This window comes from Chelonia mydas, chromosome 9, assembly GCF_015237465.2.
Source record: "Chelonia mydas isolate rCheMyd1 chromosome 9, rCheMyd1.pri.v2, whole genome shotgun sequence".
Taxonomy (NCBI): Eukaryota; Metazoa; Chordata; order Testudines; family Cheloniidae; genus Chelonia; species Chelonia mydas.
In genome coordinates this window covers 14,860,497-14,884,947 of record NC_057855.1, presented here as the reverse complement: position 1 = coordinate 14,884,947, position 24,451 = coordinate 14,860,497, and the positions used below count along the sequence as shown (strand labels likewise).

The window sequence follows — 24,451 nt, the reverse complement described above, 5'->3', positions numbered from 1 at the left end:
TAAAAATTATCAGTGTGGAATTCACACAGAAATAACTTCTCTAAATACACAGATTAAAACCTAATTAAAAATTCATTTGTACACTGATGATTTTATTACTCATCTTTCACACAATGAGCACCACCACCTCATCTTTGCTTCAAGCATTACCCTGTATTATTGTGGATATAAAATACTAAACAATGGGGAAAATTCCACTGGAAAATTTGTACTTAAGACTATAGATTTTAATGCAGTAAATGTTTATATTTTTAGAGCCACTTTTGGGTTGTACAGAACAAAGCTTCCATATTTCATTATTTAGTTCTCCAAGATATTCTATGTATTACAAGAATTTTTGTGTGTGTTTTCTTCCAAGGCTAATGTATCATAATTTAAGACAGCATGTGACACCACTAGAGGACAATGCTAAAGCTGAGATGTTTTTACTGTATCTCAAAGCATGTAGCTCATTTACCTTTTTTACTATCATTTTCTTTGACAGAGCCTTCCCATCATTCAGCATAACAGAGCATAAAGAACAAGGCAGACTATTTCTATTGTAAACTATAAGAAGTATGTATTGATAAATGCTTGATAACCAGTATTCAGTGCTAGAGGCGAGGCCCAAAATTCAGTGTGGTTATAGCATTGCCTCATTTGGGGTCCTCCTCTCAAACATTTTCAGAAATACATTTTCAGCCACATTTAAATAGCATAATAATATAGGAATTGCCAGACTGGATCAGACCCCTACTTCATCCAGTCCTGTTTTCTATCTCCAGCAGTGGCCAGCACCAGATGCTTCAGAGGAAGGTGCAAGAAACCTCACATTAAGCAGATGTGGAATAACTGCCCCCTCCTCCCGATTAGGTCTCCTCCTAAACCCTTTAGTTAGTGATCAGCTTAAGGCCTGAAACATGAGGTTTAATATCTCTTCCAAAGTTTGTTAGCATTACCTATTATAACTCTGGAAGTCACATAAACGTCCAATCTCCTCAAGGGTTTGGTATAAAAAAACACATATATAAGGGAATTCAGAATTAAGATTCAGAAGATTCAGGTGGTGAACATTGCCAATTACTTACCTTTCTGTACCTAGGTAGTGCAGGACCTTAATATGAGTACGTGTTCTGATGACATATAGGAGCACTGACGTTTAGGCTCAATAGAGCAAGGTAAGGGACAGCTGACTTGTAATCTGAGCAGGTTTCAGAGTAGCAGCCGTGTTAGTCTGTATTCACAAAAAGAAAAGGAGTACTTGTGGCACCTTAGAGACTAACCAATTTATTTGAGCATAAGCTTTCGTGTGCTACAGCTCACTTCATCGGATGCATTCAGTGGAAAATACAGTGGGGAGATTTATATACACAGAGAACATGAAACAATGGGTGTTATCATACACACTGTAAGGAGAGTGATCACTTAAGATGAGCTATTACGAACAGGAGAGTGGGGGGGGAGGAGGGAAGAAAACCTTTTGTAGTGATAATCAAGGTGGGCCATTTCCAGCCGTTGACAAGAACGTCTGAGGAACAGTGGGGAGGGGGGGAAATAAACATGGGGAAATAGTTTTACTTTGTGTAATGACCCATCCACTCCCAGTCTCTATTCAAGCCTAAGTTAATTGTATCCACTTTGCAAATTAATTCCAATTCAGCAGTCTCTCGTTGGAGTCTGTTTCTGAAGTCTTTTTGTTGTAATATTGCGACTTTTAGGTCTGTAATCAAGTGACCAAAGAGATTGAAGTGTTCTCCAACTGGTTTATGAATGTTATAATTCTTGACATCTGATTTGTGTCCATTGATTCTTTTACATAGAGACTGTCCAGTTTGACCAATGTACATGGCAGAGGGGTATTGCTGGCACATGATGGCATATATCACATTGGTGGATGTGCAGGTGAATGAGCCTCTGATAGTGTGGCTGATGTGATTAGGCCTTATGATGGTGTCCCCTGAATAGATATGTGGACACAGTTGGCAATGGGCTTTGTTGCAAGGATAGGTTCCTGGGTCAGTGGTTCTGTTGTGTGGTATGTGGTTGCTGGCGAGTATTTGCTTCAGGTTGGGGGACTGTCTGTAAGCAAGGACTGGCCTGTCTCCCAGGATCTGTGAGAGTGATGGGTCATCCTTCAGGATAGGTTGTAGATCCTTGATGATGCGTGGAGAGGTTTTAGTTGGGGGCTGAAGGTGATAGCTAGTGGCGTTCTGTTATTTTCTTTGTTGGGCCTGTTCCGTAGTAGGTGACTTCTGGGTACTCTTCTGGTTCTGTCAATCTGTTTCTTCACTTCAGCAGGTGGGTATTGTAGTTGTAAGAATGCTTGACAGAGATCTTGTAGGTGTTTGTCTCTGTCTGAGGGGTTAGAGCAAATGCGGTTGTATTGTAGAGCTTGGCTGTAGACAATGGATCGTGTGGTGTAATCTGGGTGAAAGCTGGAGGCATGAAGGTAGGAATAGCAGTCAGTAGGTTTCTGGTATCGGGTGGTGTTTATGTGACCATCGCTTATTAGCACCGTAGTGTCCAGGAAGTGGATCTCTTGTGTGGACTGGTCCAGGCTGAGGTTGATGGTGGGATGGAAATTGTTGAAATCATGGTGGATAATTCCTCAAGGGCTTCTTTTCCATTTGTCCAGATGATGAAGATGTCATCAATATAGCGCAAGTAGAGTAGGGGCATTAGGGGATGAGAGCTGAGGAAGCATTTTTCTAAGTCAGCCATAAAAATGTTGGCATACTGTGGGGCCATGCAGGTACCCATAGCAGTGCCACTGGATTGAAAGCATACATTGTCCCCAAATGTGAAATAGTTGTGGGTGAGGACAAAGTCACAAAGTTCAGCCACCAGGTTTGCCATGACATTACACAAAGTAAAACTATTTCCCCATGTTTATTCCCCCCCACCCCCAACTGTTCCTCAGACGTTCTTGTCAACTGCTGGAAATGGCCCACCTTGATTATCACTACAAAAGGTTTTCTTCCCTCCTGCTGGTATTAGCTCATCTTAAGTGATCACTCTCCTTACAGAGTGTATGATAACACCCATTGTTTCATGTTCTCTGTGTATATAAATCTCTCCACTGTATTTTCCACTGAATGCATCCGATGAAGAGAGCTGTAGCTCATGAAAGCTTATGCTCAAATAAATTGGTTAGTCTCTAAGGTGCCACAAGTACTCCTTTTCTTTTTGTAATCTGAGCAGTAGTTCTATAATTCCTAATTTTATGGAAAAAAGTATCAACATTCAAGTTTTTTCAGTTAAAATTACTTCCCCATGCTGCAGTGCTGGAGAAATAATGCAAAATCATCTCCATGAATACGCGCGTAAATCTCTAAATGAGTTTGCTTTGGTTACATTCACTCCCCCCTTTTGTGTTAATTTTCTACAAGCATCCATTGGACAGAGTCTTATTGGTCCAAATATTTGCAGAAAACAAATATCAGTCTTTCGCATAAGTATTTGTGGAAAACAAAAAACACAAGTTCTGCCATTGGCTTTAACAGGAGCAGAGTGAAAGTCTTTGATAGACCTGTTTGGGAATTTTCTGTTGGAATGGTTTTCTGATAGAAAATGTCCTTTTTGCAAAATTTAAGTTTTCTGCAGAAAAATTTCATTTTTGCTGAAAAATTTTAATTTTCCATCAGGAAAAATTCAAACAATGCTTCTTGGCTATCTCTCAGGAAGGCTCCTGTCACTTTCTCTTTCTGCCTTTTTGGAGAAAGTGAAATTGACACGAGCCTTCCAGGAAGGCAGTCAGGAAGCTGAAAAATTCTGTTTTGGTTCTCCAGAAACAAAAGTTTTCTGGAAATTCATTCTCATGAAAAATTTCATATTTTTGATCTTTTATCCCATTTAAAATGGACAGTTTTTCAAAAAAGCAAAGTTTTTCATGAGAATGGAATTCCATTTTTCAGACAGCTTTGGTCTTTGATTTATGGGAATGTAAATGTGAAACCACAAAACCTCTGGAAGGTCTTTATTGATTGTTGTTTGCATTGACAGCTCAAATTAACTGAAGTCTCCTCTGCCCCAACAGATTTTATGAATTAACAGTAATTTAAAAAATCCTGAGCTGCGGTTCTCTCTGCCATATTTTAGGACTCTGTGAATTTATATGGTTTAGTAGTTACAGAAAGGAGTTTATATCTGAAATGCCTCCGGAGGCCCTTTGCTGTATCAGTGGAAATGGCATACTGCTGTAATTCTAGAGGGTTTTTTTCTTTTTACTGCTTAAACTGTACATAATAATAAACATATGGCAGGTTTAGCATTTTCCTACGAGTAAATCTGAAACTAGCCTTACATGGGCTGAAGTCTAATTTCATTTGCACCAGTGTAAATCTAGAGTATCTCCACTCACTTACATAGGTGCAAATGAGAACAGGATCTGGCCTATTATATTCTTGATGGAAAGATATCAACAATCTAATCATACAGCTATAAATGGGAATTAAGGACTAAGCAAAACCACCACAGAGTGTGCACTCATTAAGGCTGCTATCCAGTGCCCACTGAAATCAGTGGGAATTTTCCTATTAACTTGAATGGATACTGTATCAGGCTCTGAGAGCCCAATTCTGCAAACAGTTACTCCTGCATGTACAGACTCTCCCAGGTAACTTCCCACTGAAATAACTGGGAGACTCAGCAGGAGTAACTGCAGAATTGTGCCCTAACTTAGAGATACCCAAACTTTGCTATAACATTCCAGCCCTAAGGAATTTGCGTCTCCTTTAATGTAAACAGTTTAAAAAATGCAGTCAGACAGAGTCCTGGAGAAGATGAGAGGGCAAAGAACCACTGGGAAATGAAGAAAATCATAAGTACATTTTAATATTGTGGACAGGACAGCTTGTTAATTTTTCACTCCTTTTAAATCATCTGTACTTCGAGCTTGGCAAACAAGGAATTTCCTATTGAATGTTTAACATTCATGATTGAATATTCAGTAATGGGCTCTGGTTCTGCCAAGTCCTAAGCAAAAAAGAAAAGAATAGTTTTTCCTTGTCCTTGTTTTCCTGAGGCTTCCTGGAACTTAGCTTCAAAAAAAGTTCCCAGGAAGGTCAAGGTTGCAGCTGGGGAAAAGCTGTTGTAAGTAGATTTAGGCAACATTTTAACAGTATTTTTCTTAGCTGTGATATAATAAAAAATATAGTACCCTGGAGAAAGTCTGTGCTGACAAATGTATCAGTAACTCAAGATATTCCTCTAGTCAGCCTTACAACATGGGGACATAGGGTTCTAATACCAGAAAACCCTTGCCAAAAAGATGGTGACTTTTAATAAACTATTTGCTCTGTAATGTGGTTTCCCCTTATCTTGAGCACAGTCTTCAAAATCCAGCGACTACCTCCCTCAGCCATAGGCACTTGGTCAGCTTCTCTACGGCAAGCTACTCTGAGAAGCTTCCGTGCTGCAGAGCTTAGGAGCTTTGCAGGACTGCAGTCAAACCTCGGGGATTGGCTTTAGGAAATCCAAGAGCTTCGGTAAACCAGGATTTGGATCATCAAAGTCTGACCAAATAAATGGAGGGAGTGAGGATCATGTAATCCTCATTCAGGCAAATCATGAGAGAGATTTGTTTTGCTTGAATAAGAGGCCTTAAATATTTAACACATGCAGGTGGCTTAATAAAACAACCTTTATCCTATACGATACTGACAACGCTTGCACTTCTATAACACTTGCCATTTATGGAGATCGAAGTCGGTTAAAAACGTTAATGAATTCAGCTTCACAACACCCCTCTGAGTGTTAATATCCTCATTTTGCACACAAAGAAACTGAAGCACAGAAGAGCAAAAGTGACTTGCCCAAAGTCACACAGCAATTCTGTGACAGCGCCAGGAATAGAAAACTTTTGAATCCCACTCTGGTGCTCTAACCACTCGACCATTCTGCCTCTTTTGTTTCATTCAGCCACAGTGCCAGATGTTTTAAATACATCACAATCTAAATAACTGCATTTTCTAAGATTATTTTCTGAGGATGAGAGGAAGGGAAAACATTTTAAAAACGCAAGTGTAAATGATTCAGACGGGTTGCAGAGAAGTTATTCTTGCAGGTGCTTAGCTCCTCCTCTGCAGTGAGGTTTTCAAACTATTCCAAGTTCTCTGCACATTAAAAATTGACTTCCACTACAAATAGCACTGCAATGTTTTTTCCCCCCTGGCTACAAAAGCCAAAACAAGGATTAAAAATAAATACTTACCAATTCAGCATCCTGCTGACTGATGTCCTGTAGATAGGGAATGGTTGCTAGCTCAGCCATCGCTTGATTAATCACTTGAGACTGTTCCTTGACTCGCTGCAACCGACTGAGGAGGCTGGCATACTGCAACTTCTCTATCACACCTGAACATGCAGAGAAACTCTCCTATCCTCTCAGCAAAAGCAAATGGGTTAGAAGAGAGCCACAGAAAATCTACTTCTCTCTTGAGACTTATGTCAGGGCTTATCATCATGTATATTCACGCTGGCAATAGTGTAACCAAAGAGGTGTACAGCACCTTTAAGATAATGCTTTCTAAAATCTTACATAGAAAAAATTCATCCTTTACACAATCTCTCTAGTAGTAATAGAAAAATAAATACATGGCTTAAAACAGATAGGAAGGGGGAGACTGCAGATATCCGACATTAATGTAATTTTTATTGTCATCACTTAGAAAAGGCTTTTCCATAATCCTCTTTGTTAAAATATGGTTTGGCTTTTATGCTTTTCATGTTTCAGCGAAGAGGTTGAGGAAACCATGTAATGCATAAATCTATCACATGTTCACAGGCAAAGAAAATCCACAGCTTTCAAACCTGATCTTAAACACCAAAAAGCTGCAGAATCGGAGTCTGATCCTGCAGGTACTTAGGCAAGGGCTACCTTTCAGCACATGAGGAGCCTAGTCATGTGCTTATATTTAAGCACATCCCCAAGGAGTTGCAGAATTAGGGTCTTAAAAAGTGCCTAAAGATCTACATAGGTGCCTAGTGGGATTTTCAAAAGGTGCCTAACTCTCACGGCACCTAATCTACTTCAGTTCTTTTGAAAATCACCCCACATGCCTAATATTTGTTTGAAAATCAGATCTTTAGAGCATATTCACGTATTTTCTTGAGGAAGGTGGGACAGGAGAAAGGGGAGCTAATATCTTCATTACCCTCTTTTTTGAAGGGTACACAGCTCTCTCATTGAAAACTCCTTAACAGGTGTTACGAAAGCAAATTATTAGTGATTAGAAAGATATACAAGTTCAGCGGGAGCTGTGTGCGCTCAGCATCCCTGAAAATCAGCCCACTTATTTAAGAGCCTGAAATTCAAAATGTTGGACTAGATTTTCAAGACAGCTTCTAATAGTTTTGGCAGATCTTTGTTCCCACAATCACATATAGTTGCAAAACAGCAAGTGCGGTTGCATCCACCTAGATAACTAGCTTTGTGATTTATGGGTCCAATCAGTTAATGGGTTGGTTGATATTTTTTGAATGAAATGAGGTTTCTTTGGCAAAAATCTTGACTTTTAACTCTTGGTTTTTCACAAAAGTTTGAGATATTTTTTAATTGACATTTTAATTAAAGAAGTCATCAAACGGTTATTGCAATTGTTATCAAAAACTTGTATTTTCAGTAAATGAAAGATTTTGATAAGAATCCTGATAATGATTTTGTTACAGTTTTTGATAAAAATGTTCTTACAAAATTTCACAAAAGTTTTTGAAAAAAATAAAAAAGGGTCCCTTTTCAAAATCTGTGAAATGGAAACAACTTTGAAATTTTCAATGTTTTTTTTTCCCCATTTTTGACCAGTTCTAATAACTAGGCTCCTAAAAGTGAGCAATTGTGGATGTAATTAATTTTGCCCATAATTTTGGACCTCTCCTATGGGGGAAGGAATGGCATCCCAGTTAGAAATCAGGGTCTTCAAGCCTACCCATAAAAGAAAGATGGGAAGTTATATAAGTACAAGTAAATAATCCCTCCATCTCTCCAGGGAAGTCATTTCCTTAACTCTTACTCATAAAATGACAGCGCTATAGAAGAAACCACCGGAGATCCTATGCAAGAGAAACGATGCTGTCCTCTATGCACCACAAAAAAGGTAACCCCAGCAGGTCAACACAGCCCCTGGTAGATAGAAGGACTGTAGCGGAAACAGGTGTACACCCTGTGGGTGCATCCATTACGTGGGCTCACTGAACCAAATCCCTGTATAGGGGATGTAGCAAGCCATGTTTATTACTCCTTCCCATGCACAGATAGCATGGTCATTTAGGCTCCAGCTTAGCAAAACATTTAAGCATGTACTGAAGTCCATCCCTATTCAGCAAACCACTTAAGCATCTGCTTAACTTCAGGAAGGTGCTTAAGTCCCATTGGCTTCAATGAACTTTAGATCAGATTCTTATGGGAGGTAGGGGAGATTCCATCCCTCAGCCCCGTCGTCATTTTTGCAGTGAGAAAAGCCCTATTCTACAGGTTTTCCATGTCCCCAAGATATGAATTAGAATAATTAGAATGCAAAGTCAAGGAAAAGGTTTGTATCATTGCAGCAATATAGATATATATTCATTCAAATAAAGAAGAGCCATTAATTAATGAGAATGAGAGAGAGAATTTATCAACATGTAACAATTGAAAACAAGTCAAATAACATTTTTGGTTGCAGCAGAAAGCTGTTTTCTGGACTTCTAATCTCCCACCCCCATATAAATGATAAGAAATGAGTGTATTGACTCATCAGCTGAGGAAGAGGTTAAAAATGCTTCTTCATTTGGCTGAATCATGCTGTCTTGGGGTGGGGGGGAGGAGGAAGCATGCTTCTCCAATTTTTATAAAAGGAAAGAAGGGTGGGGGGAGGAAAGGAAACCCCTCTTTGTCATCTTGATTTGCCAGAAAAATAGGGGAACACATCATGGAGCTAAAGAAAACAGATTTGGTGCCTGAGCCAGCTCGTGCTTTATGGCCCTAGCGATGTTATTGACATTTACAGTAGGCCAGAAGTAAATAAATAAATAGCAGACAGCAGGATATTTTGAAAGGAATTATAACAGGTTGAACATTGTCAGGGGTTGTGTTTCAGTGACAATGAAAAATGAAGAAAGAGAGCGTAAATAACCGCTTCTGGCACGAAACAGAGTTCACAGGGATATGAACCACATGATGAGAATTACATGAACTAGAGTGGAGTTCAAGAGGCTACTAAGCTGCAGTAAAAATATAATAAAGTGGCCACGGATGAAGCTGAAACTGCCTCTACAGGTACAATGAAGGTTAAGTAAATAGCAATCTTAAATGGAGGCTTTAGGGGGGAAAGAATTGGCCTATTTAATAGGGGGAAGAGTTAAATGTCTAAGAAATAGGACTGTGATGTAACCAACAAATTCATCAGAAAGGTTGAAAATCTGTCTTCAATAGGAATGCAATATGGGACTAAAACATTAATTGGCAGACAAATCACAATGCTTTTCCTTCCAGATGCGCACAGACATACATCATCCAGGTCTCACAAAGAATAAATGAAAAGTAAAATTAACAATTGTTGGGCCTTATCCTGCAGCCCTCACTCACATGTATCGTCTGATTGAAGTGAAGGGCCAAAGTTACTCCTTGGCCAGATTGCCCCCGCCCCAAAGAAAACCCGCAGCTAAAAGAGAAATCTCACAAGAGTTCCCCCTGAATTTAGACAGGTGAGGTTTGCCAGTCCACAGAAAAAGTAGTGGAATCTTGGGGGATCTGCTTGGGGGACAGGAACATCTAAGGATGTGTTTCAGAGTAGCAGCCGTGTTAGTCTGTATTCGCAAAAAGAAAAGGAGTACTTGTGGCACCTTAGAGACTAACCAATTTATTTGAGCATAAGCTTTCGTGAGCTAAACACCAGCTCTGGGATCCCTCTGTAAATCCTTGAAAGGTCATTGCTAATGGAGAAGACCAAACCAACAGCAAACCAGTCTACTCCAGGTGGAGTTTGCTTGACACAATTACTGGGCAGTGAGAGGGGCCTCTGAAGCACAAAACCTAAAGCAAAGCAAGACTGTTGTCTTATTGCAAAAGAAGCTGGAGAGCTTGTAACATACAGGGCACCTTAAGTGTCCTTAAGAACTTTTCAGGTTGCATATTACTGGTCCCACATGACACTGAGATAAATCAGAGAGATGGTATTTCCCCTCTTGTTTTTCTAGATACTATTTAAGAACTAATATCTGTGTCCCCTCTATTCATTAAGAAAGTTTGCTTGTGGAGTCCTAGAGAATAAGAGAAACTAAGTGATTGTTCATCTTAGATTTAAAGCTGGAACTCTGACATCAAATGCAAGTGGTGTGTCTAACCATCCAGCCTTGAGGAACAGAATTTTGCAAACTTCTGCAATCAAGTCCCCTACAGCTGTTGTCCCTCATTTTTATGGTATCTCCATTTTATCAGCTTAGCATGTGAATGATGCTGTGCCTTGCGAACAAGCCCAATGGTGAGCTGGAACAGCCTGGAAATCTGTCATCACAGTTCTTCAATGCCCTCAGGATTCTCGAGATAACATACCCTGGAATCTGCTTATAATAAACACTGTTACAGAACTGAAAACAGACAGCAAAGCAATTTGTTCCCTAAGTGTGTTTTATTTCTGTATGTCTTGCTGTGGAACCCATTACGGGGATTATATACCTAAGGGCCCCCTTTGGTCATGTTATGTAGCACCCTGTCCCATACATATGGGACGGCTCCAGGAGCAAAGTTCTACTCAACACAGACAAGAGTAGCGGAGTCTGGCCCATGGGACTATTTAGTTGAGTACTTGCTTACCAAGGGCTTCATAATCTGGCCCTAGAGTAAAAGTCTGCTTCTGCTCCCATTGGCTCAGTAAGACAGACTTCCACGGGAGCAGGAAGTGGGAGACACTTAGATACCAAAGAGGTGAGCCTGGTGTAAATGTCTGGAAGATTAGATTTAAAGAATTTTTACCATCAGATGAAGTTACTACTAGAGTGTGGTATCCTTCCTTATTCATTCTCCGTCTTACTTGACTATGCAAACAGTCTCAGTGATTTTAGTAGGGCCCTGTGGGTAGCAAGGTACTACTATTTAATTAAAGTAAGAGTATCACAACTGGGAGCACAATGTATGTTCGGCGTATATTTATCATTAACTCCATGACTTACGAACAGCAAAGCTTGAATGAATTGTATAATTACCTCCAAGTTACTGTGCTGCACGTCTGAAGTCGTGGAATTGATTTATATTTAGGACAGCTGCTATTGTTTAATTAGCTCTGCTTTAGCACTAAGATGCTTCCACCAAGGAATATTATTAAAATGACTAGGAGAAGAATTTTGTGTTGCACAGAATTTTGGGTTGCAGAAGAATTTTGGGTTGCATTTTGGGTAGCTCTGGCTTTTCAATTTAAGCACAGCTTTTTTGTTTTTGTTTCCCCCCCATAAATGACCTTGTTTTCTTTTAACTCATGAGAAGCTTGTGCAACTAACATCAGTAATTGAAGTGGAGTGGTCTAGAAAATATATTCTTCTTGGGACTACATTGTATATGGCTTGTGAGAAATAAATAACAGGCTTCAAGAAAAACTTGGAAGTTTCAAGAAAACTGAAGTGTCCAGTTTTTGCATTGCCTCGAATGAGGCTTTAATCAGGGCTAGCAGAATAGACCTTGCTCTGTACTGTTAGGTCTAGCTTGCTTTGTAATCTGATTTTTTGGTCAGGGGTGCTACGTTGTCAGGATCATTCTGCATTAAGAAGACTGAAGGGAAGGAAAACAGTCCCTCCCACAATAATATATGCCTGCATCTTTATATTTTTGTGCAAGATTGGCAGCTGCTGGTTCTAAATCAATGATAATTAGTTTTGTGTCAGGTTTTTCTCTCTTCTAGCAAAGCCCCTACTTATGACCTCCTGCTAAAGTGGCTGCTGGTTTAGAATCTATATGAATATGTCTTACTAAGTCCACTTAAAATTCTGCTTCTTGTAAAGTTAACTTGCATTCAGGAAGATCTGATCAAAACTTCATGGGTGAAATCCTGGTCTTGCTGAAGTGAATTGAAGTTTTGCCCCTGATTTCAATAGGGGCAGGAGATCACCACATCTATTTTGGGGTTCCTCAGCTGGTATCCATCTCAGCAAGAACAGTCATTTTAAAATCACAGGGCTAGATCCATAGCTGTTGTAAATTGGCATTGCTCTATTGAAGTCTATGGAGCTATGCCAATTCACACCAGCTGAGTATCTGGCTCATAAACTCAATAACCCTACCACATTTTCTACTGATCCTGTCTCTTAGAATCATGGAATCATAGAATATCAGGGTTGGAAGGGACCTCAGGAGGTCATCTAGTCCAACCCCCTGCTCAAAGCAGGACCAATCCCCAATTTTTGCCCCAGATCCCTAAATGGCCCCCTCAAGGATTGAACTCACAACCCTGGGTTTAGCAGGCCAATGCTCAAACCACTTACATTGGTTGAGTGCATCTTTTCTCTTGCATCCCCTATACCAAGACCTCAAACGTGAAACTTTTCTGTTGAGACCATCTAGCCTCGTTTCCACAAATTCATTTCCAGGATAGACTAGAAATGGAGAAACATATTTCCCTGGTACTGAAGTTAGGCTTACTGGCCTGTAATTGCCAGGATCACATCTGGAGCCTTTTTTAAAAATTGACTTCAAATTAGCTACCCTCCAGTCATCTGGTACAGAGGCTGATTTAAGCAATAGGTTACATACTATAGTTAGTAATTCTGTAATTTTATATTTGAGTTCCACCACAACTCTTGGGTGAATATCATCTGGTTCTAGGGACTTATTATTGTTTGATTTATCAATTTGTTCCAAAACCTCCTCTACTGACAATTTATTCTGGGACAGTTCCTAAGATTTGTTACCTAAAAAGAATGGCTCGTTTTGGACCCAGGTATGTTTCCATAAGGTTTTATATGAAGGTCTTAGAGAAGAAGTGGTAACATTACATACTTCAGAGATGGTTCTCTGAAAACATCCCCTCAGTGTGCAGTGGCAGTCAAAAAAGCAAACAGAATGTTAGGAACCATTACAAAAGGGCTAGATAATAAGACAGAAAATATAGTGCCACTGCATAAATCCATGGTACACTCAGACCTTTAATATTGCATGCAGTTCTTGTCACCCCATCTCAAAAAAGATATATTAGAACTGGAACCAGGGGTTATCCAATGAAATTAATAGGCAGCACATTTAAAACAAACACAAGGAAGTACTTCACATGATGTACAGTAAACCCGTGGAACTCATTACCAGGGAAAGCTGTGAAGGGCAAAAGTATAACTGGGTTAAAAAAAGAATTAGATAAATTAATGAAGGATAAGTCCATCAATAGCCAAGATGGTCAGGGATGCAACCCCATGCTCTGGGTGTCCTAAGCCTCTGACTGCCAGAAACTGCGACTGTATGACAGAGGATGGATCACTTGATTGCCCTGCTCTGTTCATTCCCTTGGAAGCATCTGGCATTGACCACTGCTGGAAGACAGGATACTGGACTAGATGGACCATTGGTCTGACCCAGTATGGCCATTCATATGTTCTAAAACTTGGGATGAAATCCTGCTCCCACTGAAGTCAATAGGAATTTTTCCATTAACTTCAAAGGGGCCAGGATTCCATCCTTGGAAGCATCAAAGTTGTCTAAATAGACTTCAGGATTTTTTTATGCTAAAGATGCACAAGCACATCAGTAATACATAATGTACTTTCTCAAAGTGGTGCCATTTCAAATCAGCCTGCACACCATTTAGAAGGGGATTTGGGTCAGTCAGAGAATGATCAAGGACAGATGAATTCAAAGAGGCATGCTAACACTGAAAACAAAAAAGATACATTTCCTTTGGGATCTGTGCCATGAGACTCCTTCACCTTCCTCATACTGAGCTAAGAAGCAAATGTTTTATTAGGGTCCATTTCTGCAAGGTATTGAGCACCTTCACCTCCCACTGAGTTTGTGAGATCTGTCCTTTATTGTCTGTTTACTTATTACTGTCAGAGTGAAGAAGATATAATTTCTCGAAGATTTTAGCTAATGTTTTTCACTTGATAGAGGTTGCTAAGTAGCAATTTTGTCCACCTCCTACCTACTGTCAGACAGTAAGAATATTAATTCCGTCATTTGCTAAAACACCTGATGAGGAAATGCCTCTGATTTTTCCAAGACACAGATAACTAGAAAACTGTTATTGCTAGGGAAAAAATGTTAACATTAGCATTTGCAGTCTGTTGAGGAGAGGTTCTTCTACTTATTTTCTGGAGAACAATTTAAGAATTGCATTAAAATAGTCTAGACTACATGCAAATTTCATTTTTGACCTTTTGTGCTAATCAAAAGCCAAAGTGATAAAAAGCTGTGTACATTACAGTAAAAAGTATGGTGTGGAATATGCTAATATCTCTACAATATGTCTGTCTCAGATTTGAAAGTAACTTCACATACTTCCCTATGTAGAGGCTAGGTTGGAATTGAATCTAAGGGTATGTCTACACTACAATAAAACACTCATGGCTGGCCCATATCAGCTGACTCAGACTTGCAGGACTTGGGCTGCGGGGCTATAAAATTGCAGTGTAGATGTCCCGGCTCAGGGTTCTGTTGAAGTCAGCTGAGTGCTTTGCAGACATACGTGCGTAGTTTGCCACACATCAAAGAACCACTAACTAAAAATATTTTCCTGTTTCTCAAATTACAGATTCATTTAAATATCTGTCTGAAACAACAGAATAAAAGACATCAACAAAACACATCTTAATCATCACATTTACACAAACCTCTATTACTGCATTCACTGCATTCTATAAAGTAGAATCTATACCCACAGTTAATTTGGTGCCTCTGATAAAATCCATTATTGGCAAGATCTTTTTCCCTATGGTGTCCAAGTGTCTTACTGATTCTTCTCTTGTAAGAGGACTAAAAGGAGCTCTGTGTTCTAAGAAATGAAACAGTAAACCTTGATATTGTTTTTGATCATACCAGTGCCCAATGCACCTTTCATACAAGGTATTCTGTCGGGGATTTAGCAAACCATGTGGGCTCGGGGAAGTGTCACCTTGCTGGGAAAAGCCACCCAGACACTCAACTGGCAGGAGCAGAGAAAGTAAGCTACAGGAGGGACCTCTGGAAGCTGATGATGTCGCCAGAGCCGGGTTGCTTTATTTTATTCCAGTTTTTAATCTGGTCATTCTCCCGCCTGTGCTGGTTGGATGTTCACTACCACCCCCTTCCTTCACCCTGTCTATACTTCAGACTCACTCCCCCTGCCTTTCATGCTCCCTTTCTTCCCTCCTTTTTCCTTACTCCCCTCCACTGCTGAATCTTTTGCTCTTTGCACAACAATAATATGACAGAACCACTGGGTCACTGTTGGGTCCCAAATAACTGCATTTGCTCAATAAATACAAACATGCAAGGCCTACCTACATACATACTGCTGCTCTGGCTGGTTTCTCGTGCTTCTAAAAATACGTGAGCACCACTCAGGGATTACAAACTATTTAATGGAATATTACCCTATTCCTATACACCAGGAGTGGCCAAATTTACTGACCCGCTGAACCGCTTACTATAATTCTAAAAAGTTTGAGAGCTGCAAGACATGCACAACCTGCCCTGTGGGGTGGCACCCACTGGGGTGAGGGGCTAAATGCCTTAGGTCCCCCTCCCTGCAGGGCAGAAGCCCCTGGTCCCACCACCCTGCTGCAGGGCAGAAGCCCCGAGCTCCCGCCCATCCAGTCTGGTAGGCGGAGAATCGGCGGTGCGTGGGGGGCACCGCGAGCCACACTTTAACTGTAAAAGAGCCGCATGCACTCACAAGCCACAGTTTGGCCACACCTGCTATACACTATACCCTCCCTTCAATGTTCTCTCTACCTTCCTTTGTTTCTCTTTAGCTAATCCCCTTCCAACAAAACCTTCCTTCCAAAAAAATTAAAAGATAGAAATAAATCAACCAAACACAAAAAATCATGGCACTGATGTGACATTTGCCAACCATCACATTGTTCCTCCCACCCTTTTGTCTGTCTTATCTAATTAGATTGTTAAACTCTTTGGGGCAGGGACTGTTTCTTACTCTACATTTGTACAGTGCCTACCAAGATGGGGCCCCATTCTTGGCTGGAGTCTCTAGGTACCACCATAATCAAATAAATAATAATAATAATAATAAATTTAATACTACTTTGCACTCCTACAGTGTTTTCCATTTGAAATATTAATTAAGTGGGCCTCACAACACCTCTGTGAGGTGAGTGATTTTTAGCCTCACAGATAGATGAGATGACTGGTCTCCAAAGATTACTGTAACACAAGTGCTTTCAGGACACCTAAAGTTTTCTAAGAGTATCTGAGCATCCCACAATCTTTACTGCATTTATCCTCACTACACCTCTGTGAGGTAGAGCAGTGCTAATAACACACAGGGAACTGTGGCACACAGAAATTAAGCGACTTGCCTAAGGAAGTTTGGCGGGAGCAGGGAATTGAACTCACATCTCCTAAGTCACAGGGTAACACCATAACCACAAGATCTCCTTCCTCTCTACAGCCAAGTGAACCATTTAAAGTGAATATCTGCCTGCACTGGCAATTGGCAAACACAGTGACAAATGTCTACATAGATAGGGTGGGGGGAGGGGGAGGGAAGTGAGTGGACAGTGGGGAGGAGTGACAAGTGCCTACAAAGACAGGATGGGGAGGAGGTGAATGGTTGTCTGATTGCATGATGGAGTAGACATGCCCACTGTGGCCTGTGCTTTAGCAAAGTCCCTTGATCTGTGCCCCAACCAGTCCTCTGCCCTTGCAGGTGACAAACCCCATTGCATTCAAACTACTAAGCAAATCAGCAATGCATACCTGAAAAGGATGGCAGCTTTTTACTTGACATCTTTTCCAAGAATTTTCCAACGTCTTTGTTTTTGAAACCCAGCGTCAACAAATATTGTTGGGGAGGCAAAGAAGCCCAATCCGCTGTCTGTGGTAAGATGTGAAGTCCATGAGGATCTGGAACAGGACAGTGATAGCATTTTGCACCCTTGCTTTTTCTTGAGGGCTTACGTTAGTGCCTTTCAAATTTTAGCCTCCTCGCTTGAAAAAGAAAAGGGCTAAAAGAGTACTGCAGTCTATTGAATTTAACATAAAACACCCACCAAAACAAGTGACCAGAGAAACTCTTAAACATGTTCAGTGCCAAGGCATAGGTGTAAGTAGTTTTTGAAATTCTGAATGTTGATGAATTTTTTTGGTAGAAATTTAAAATTTCACGGAAAAAAATGGTAAAAATTTTCATGAAAATTTTGTCTCATTTTTTGACTAGCTCATCAAAAAAATCCTAAATTTAATATTTCAACATTTGTTGTTGAAATTTTTAATTTTAACAAAACAAAAACAAAAACCTCAAACACCACCATCCTGCACAAAAAGCAGGATGAAATTTTAGTGACAATATTCACAAAAATGTTATCCTCTTTTCAACCAGCTCTACTTTTAAGATGCCCACTAATATAGTCAGAGAATGACAGAGAATCCCATTCACTGCTCACTGGGCTTGCCAGCACAAAAATAAAATACAGTGAGCAAAACATTCCTCTTCCCCAAGTATTATGCCAATAGATCTCCATTAACTTTGCTAGAGTAACTACCCAGTTCCACTGAGGTGACTCAGAATGTGTTCTATTTGGTAGAGTCGTTGTTTTACTCATACACTGTACTCTGAATGTATGCACATTCTGGATGTGTGCAAATATTTTAAATGATCTAATTTTGTGCTCTACCATTCCATTCTTTTTATCTCATTTGTATATACAGAGTTTACTTAGCAGGTGGTTAACAGCCAGAAATTATAAAACCCTACCTTCTGAAGTTCTATGTAGCTTTTAATAGGATGCTAGGGGCTTGCAATTGTTGCTCTTAAAAGCCCTACCTATATTCTAAAAGCTTTCTGCCTCTGATGGATTCAAAAGTTTAAAATAGACTGCATTGTGCATTTGAATTTAAAAATATACCTCCTTTTCTTCCCATGGATCAAAGGAAAACTTGTGGAGAAATTCAGGATAATACATCCTTACAATAAGTCAAAACTTGAACCAAGATTTGGACGAATTAATGTTACTGAAATTCATGATTAAGGTTATTTTAACTAACAAGTTAATCATAGAGCAAGTATTTCAAACTGTATTTTCACAGAAGTGGTTTAGTTCACATTTTAAATCCCAGAGATGAGGGGTATGGAGCCTCTCACCTGCAGGTCATAAGTTCAGACCTGTGCCAATCTGGCAGTGATAGAAAATCGTCATTGTGATAGATATGGCAATTTCCTGCAATATCTTTGGGAGATCTTATTGAATTAAGTTTAAATAGCTTTGCAGTCAAGTGTATTACAAATTCAAAGTTTATGTATTATTGTGGGATTGTATGTAACTTCTTTAGGGGAGAGACATGGACAATCCAAACTCTGGGAAATTTTATTTGCTTCAACAGACTATTTTAAACAATGTGCCAGACAAGAAGGAACACTCGGGACTAACAAAGTTAAATGGGTCTCCTAGGAAATACCTGGGGGGAGGTAAATGCAAATTCTCCCTTTTGGACGCAATCTTTCGAAGATACACCCTGAGGAGAGAACCATTGTATCTGACCGATTACCTGTTCCCAGTCCCTGAATATCAAAGTTCCAAGCTGTATAAAGGAAAGGCTAACTTATGTTTTTGTTCTGAGGAAAAGCTGTTATGAACTTGTAACCACAGAGAAACCCCTGGGTGAGGTTGAAGGACTGATCACCTACTAGAGCCTTTGTTGAAGTTGGGGGTGATCTCTGGTAAGATTAGCATGTGTGTAGGTTCTTCTTTTTTTTTTTTAATACATTTTTCTCTGTTATGCTTTCACCTTAAGAATAACTGTGCTACTCAGAAAGGGCTTTGTGGAAACTTACAACAGTGGGCAATTTCCCCAGAGAGAAAGCAACCTGCAGATACTGGCTGTATAGGCCACCTGGCTTGTTGGGGAACTCAGAGTGTAGACAGGGCACTATGCTGTCTGGAAACCCCCTGGTCAGGAGAGAGAGAGATGCCAGTCTCCACCTCAGAGAGGTGACGGCTGAAGAGCCAGGAGCCTAGAGTGGGTGTCCTTGCTGGTCCACAAGGTGCAATTGCCTTGAACTATGACAGGCACTAGCTGAAAGCTCTTTGATGAACTAATTGAAATGGCTTGGGGGTCTCAGTCCAGTTCTGAACAGAAAAGTCACAAACAACACTGCCACAGTTGGCGCTAGCTGTTACCCTTGTCAGCTGCCTCAGCAGAGTATCTACTGACAGTTAATTTTTCCATCCTTGTCCTAAGTTCTCAGCCTTAGAGGGTGCTCCCTGCAGGTCAGAAACTGGGCATATTGGTGGAGAAGCTTGCACTGAAGCACTGTCTGTACTTTACCTGTTCTGTGAACATATGAGGGCTGCAAACTCCAGAGCTGTAAGTTCAGCATCCTTCACCATCATTGCAGTCACAAAAGCAAACAAAATAAAACACGCCATGCTAAATCTTTTACTGGTTTTTTTACTTGTATTACACAGAAAGTTGCATACAGCGGACCGAATTATGACCTCAGACACACAGGACAATTCCCAGAGAAGTCAATGAGCCAAATTCTGCTCTCAGTTACACCAGTGTCAAACAGAAGTAACTCCACTGAAGTCTAATAGGTGATATAACCATGCATCTGAGGCCAGAACTGGGTCCATTAGCTTTATTTATAAGCAAAATAATTGATTAAAATGGTCTATAACCAGGTGCTCTCCCTTTCCCCTCCCCTTTATCTTTTTTTCTTTCCTTGGGTGTAGTAGTGAAAGAAATTAAAAATTAAGGGTGACATTTTCAGAATGCATATGTGATTTAGGCACACAAATCCTATTGACTTTCCAAGCAACTTGTCCTCCTAGGTCACATACGTACTTTTGAAAATCCCACCCTCTCTCTGTATTGTTTGGGGGAGACGGGATTCTGTGAGGTATGAGTTTGTCTCCTTTTCAATCAGGTTCAGGGAGTTTTATATTATACTCCTCTTAATGCCAATACTTTTGTTCCCTGGAAGTTCTCCACAAATTCACATCAGCAAGTAAACAGAAGACAGCTACTTTATAACCTCCATGACAAATAACAAGTCCCTATTTTCTCTATTTAAAAAAAATACCACCACACACGTAGGAATGTTCTTCAACTTGTAAAATCAAGGTGATCTGTCTTTACAGTGACATTTTTAAAACAAGACATAAAATGAACAAAATAAATGTACTTAGTTGTGTACAATACTTGCATGACTTTGTTGTCAGTGCTTGGACTTACTAGTCTCTATTTGTTTTTTTAACAAGGAAGTTTTTAGTGCTCCTGAAAGGTTCCATATTGATTGCCCTGAAGGATGAAGTCATTATTCACAGAGCTGGTATTTCATAGAAAGTGGTATAGTCATATAGCCCAATCAATAAGTCTCAGCTCTGACCCAGGGCAATACCTCTAGAAATTAAAGAGCATTTCAGTCTTCTGGAGCATTCTGCTAGAACTGCCCACAAAGCATCAGCTATAGTGTGGGTTCTTGTAATGGGAGCAAATGTCCTCAAGCAATTCGACATAGTGAGAAACTTACCTCTCCCTCTGTCAGATCCTCAGTCATCAACACAGTGTGATGCCTTAGGGTCTTCTCATAGTCATTACTGCTCCAAGTAACTCAGTTAGCAATGATGACAAGACATGCCTTAGCCCATCATCCACTTTCCTTCTGGGATTAGGACCTACTCACTGTGGTCTAAGTGCTTATCAACTCAGGAAAAGGCTACTTTAACTTGCTCAACCAGCATCGTACAATGGGGGTCACACAAAAGATTCCCCTGTTCACACCAAAACTCGATGCCCTCCACTGGATCCCCATTCACTTCTAGGTCTTACTCAAGGTCCTGGTTCTGAATGAGGCTGGGCTACCCATTCATGACCACTGGGAATGATCAATCGTTATTGCCCCTGGTGGGGGAGACCAGTTAGAAGCAGCTGCAGAGCATCTGCAGCAAAGGAGCTCTTGATGATGGAACTTCCTACCAGAGGTTAGGGTGAGCCCAAGTCTGATAATCTTCAGAGCACACTGCAAAGCCCAATGTACAACAGAAGCTTTGCTGCAATAATGGAAGTTAAAGAACGATGCTTCGAGGCATCCTGGGTACAATTCACCCTTGTGCAGGGTGTCAGAACAAAGCTACCCCTCCCGTACATTGTGTTTGAGGACTTAAGGGCTACATAGGTCATATGTTGGCCCTCTGCTCAGGGGTGAATTTCACCCCATGTGAGAGTAAGAATTTGTGGGATCCGGCCCCAACCACCCACAAATCAAACTCAATGTCAGCTATAAACACACAAGCCACACAATCCAATGAGGTCCAGTGCCGCTTGAAGATGTGAAATCCACTCTTACCTGTGTAGATGTACGCCACATAATCAGGGTGCTTTTTAGCAAAAGCTTCCTTCATCTTGTCTATTTTGTCAGCCTTTGCTTTTGTTGCAAATGGTGTGTACATAACTGAAAAAGATTCCTCCCTGGTGATGGCCTCTTCGATCATAGCCTAAAATAAAGGGGGAGAAATGACACATACTGTGCTGGTAAAAAGTGAGCTACCATTAAAAAAAAATATGGGAGGGAAAGAAAAATAATTGCCATCACAGCTGATATTTTTCCCTTTAATAATTACACAGTCATGCAAAGATAACATATTTTGGTCTTGAATATTAATTAGAGAGGAATTCAAATTAGTTCCAGAAAACATTGCCTATCTCATGCTCAGAAACTCAATTTAGTGTAAAAAAAAAGCATTTTTAAACAATATTCAGTTCCGTGAGTCTGTGTCTTCAGTGGGGAGAAAAGTATCAGATAAATTATCTTCAAGTGAAAAAGACCAAATTGATTCCATGTTCTCTGAAGGTCACATTCTTCACCTGAAATTTTATTCATTATTTGGGAGCTGGTTAAGCAATACTGTACATTTACGTTATCCCTTGGGTTGGCATGAATCAAGTGCTGGGGCTGTATGGAACGTTAGCCTTAAAATATTAAATCTATACATAGTTTGCAGAAAGAGTGAAATTCATGCTTGTGCAGAGGGCCAGCACAAGGTGTATGCGTCATGTAAACCCTTAAAATAAGGCTAAATGGTTCATTATGTTGGCTTCCTGAACAGAGGTGAATTTCACCCTGAATGGACTACCAGAGTAAAATGAGATCACCCCACAGTTTAACTGGTCCTCAGCTGGGGTGAACTGCCAACATCGATCAGAACTAATCTTGCTCAGCATTATTACTGCATCTGCATAGGCAAGATTTAATCAGTTTCTGAAACAGCATTGAACACAGACAGTTCATTCTGATTTGCACGTCCTGTTAAATCATGTTCAACACTGATTCAGCTGCATCCATTACAGACATATGTTGCCTTTTCCCTAGTGTCGACAAAGCTTCAATAAAATTTGGAACACTGAAACGTTTCTTCAGTGTAACTTTGTTTATGTGTAATCGTTCACCCAACACAAGGTTAGTGGAGACAATCACAAAGAAAAAGCATAAAGAGACAGATTTGCATATTCTAACAGGAAATAGCCCTCACATCACACTCTATATTGAAGTGAATCACTGAAAATCTCAGTTTTTGAACTGAGTTTTGAACTGAGCTGTTTTACTGACATACCAAATGGACCTTACTTCAGTTGTTGAAGTCATTCCTCAGTGATATAAAATTGCTCAGGAAATAATGAGCATATATGAGAGATATGCTCAACAGACAATTGTTTCTGCTAGGCTGGAATGGAAGACTGCAATAGGAGACAAGCTAAGTATCTGTGTCCTTTTCTGTAATGGCCTTAAGCAGGTCATTGTACCAATTTACTTCCAGTAACAGAATACTGGATCCAGTGAAAAGATCTATTCCCTTTGTACAAAGTGTCTCGCAAATGACTTGTTTGTGGATGTGGTTAAGAGTCAGAGGGTCTGCCCTTCATAAACATTTTCAAAAGGAGGCAAAATTCAGAAATAGGCTACTTTATATAGAGAAAACACATGCTCTCAATAGCACGACAATACCATATATATGGTCATGATACCCATTGCATAAATAAATTGATACAACCACAGAATATAATGTGGAATATAATGTGGAACCAGGAAATTAACTGCACTTACGCCCAAATCCTTCCATCTCCTTTGCTGACACGAACAGCCCTCACAGCAGCATAAATGGAGCCAGGAATACCACACAACAAAAACACTAACCCAGGAACCTATCCTTGCAACAAAGCCCATTGCCAACTGTGTTCACATATCTATTCAGGGGACACCATCATAGGGCCTAATCACATCAGCCACACTGTCAGAGGCTCGTTCACCTGTGATATATGCCATCATGTGCCAGCAATGCCCCTCTGCCATGTACATTGGCCAAACTGGACAGTCTCCATGTAAAAGAATAAATGGACACAAATCAGACGTCAAGAATTATAACATTCAAAAACCAGTCGGAGAACACTTCAATCTCTTTGGTCACTTGATTACAGACCTAAAAGTGGCAATTCTTCAGCAAAAAAACTTCAAAAACAGACTCCAGCGAGAGACTGCTGAATTGGAATTAATTTGTAAACTGGATACAATTAACTTAGGCTTGAATAAAGACTGGAAGTGGATGGGTCATTACACAAAGTAAGACTATTTCCCCTTGTTTATTTCCCCTCCTACTGTCCTTGTAAAGTGCTGGAAATGGCCCACCTTGATTATCACTACAAAAGGTCCCCCTTTCCCCCCGCTGCCCGCTCTCCTGCTGGTAATAGCTCACCTTCTGATGAAGTGAGCTGTAGCTCACGAAAGCTTATGCTCAGATAAATTGGTTAGTCTCTAAGGTGCCACTAGTACTCCTTTTCTTTTCACCTTTCCTGGTCACTCTTGTTACAGTGTGTATGGTAACACCCATTGTTTCATGTTCTCTATGTATATAAAATCTCCCCACTATATTTTCCACTGTATGCATCCGATAAAGCGAGCTGTAGCTCACGAAAGCTTATGCTCTAATAAATTTGTTCGTCTCTAAGGTGCCACAAGTCCTCCTTCTCTTTTTACGGATACAGACTAACACGGCTGCTACTCTGAAACCTGTCGTTATGCAGGGAATGGTAACCCCTATGCAATGTGGGGCCCAAAGCCATAGAACCAGCCTATGCAATCATGCTGACAACTCTTGGTAGGTAAGACACAGTGTCAAGGAGCTGCAGCTGAGTGGACCTTCTGGTCTGTTTCTCCCAGTTTGTGCGTGTAAGGGCCATATAGATTGCTCCTCTCCCTTTTGTCCTGGAGGAGTTCTCCAGGGCCCTGCCAAAATACACAGGCTGGTCATTTAGGTAGCATTTGGGGCTCATTAAGTCCTGTTAGCCTACTCACCTGCACTCTGCCCA

The 24,451-nt window shown here is 40.4% G+C and overlaps 1 protein-coding gene across 1 annotated transcript in view; it reads right to left on the bottom strand.

The window, feature by feature from the left end:
* The window catches only part of SPATA16 (spermatogenesis associated 16), a 110,177-nt gene that overhangs the window by 19,906 nt on the left and 65,820 nt on the right, over window positions 1-24,451 (bottom strand). Inside the window, exons 5-8 of the mRNA XM_007056999.3 lie at window positions 21,438-21,585; window positions 16,847-16,993; window positions 14,809-14,921; window positions 6,191-6,355 (exon numbers count right to left, since the gene is read on the bottom strand). Coding sequence (XP_007057061.2) covers window positions 6,191-6,355; window positions 14,809-14,921; window positions 16,847-16,993; window positions 21,438-21,585 — 573 coding nt within the window. The remainder of the gene's footprint in view (window positions 1-6,190; window positions 6,356-14,808; window positions 14,922-16,846; window positions 16,994-21,437; window positions 21,586-24,451) is intronic.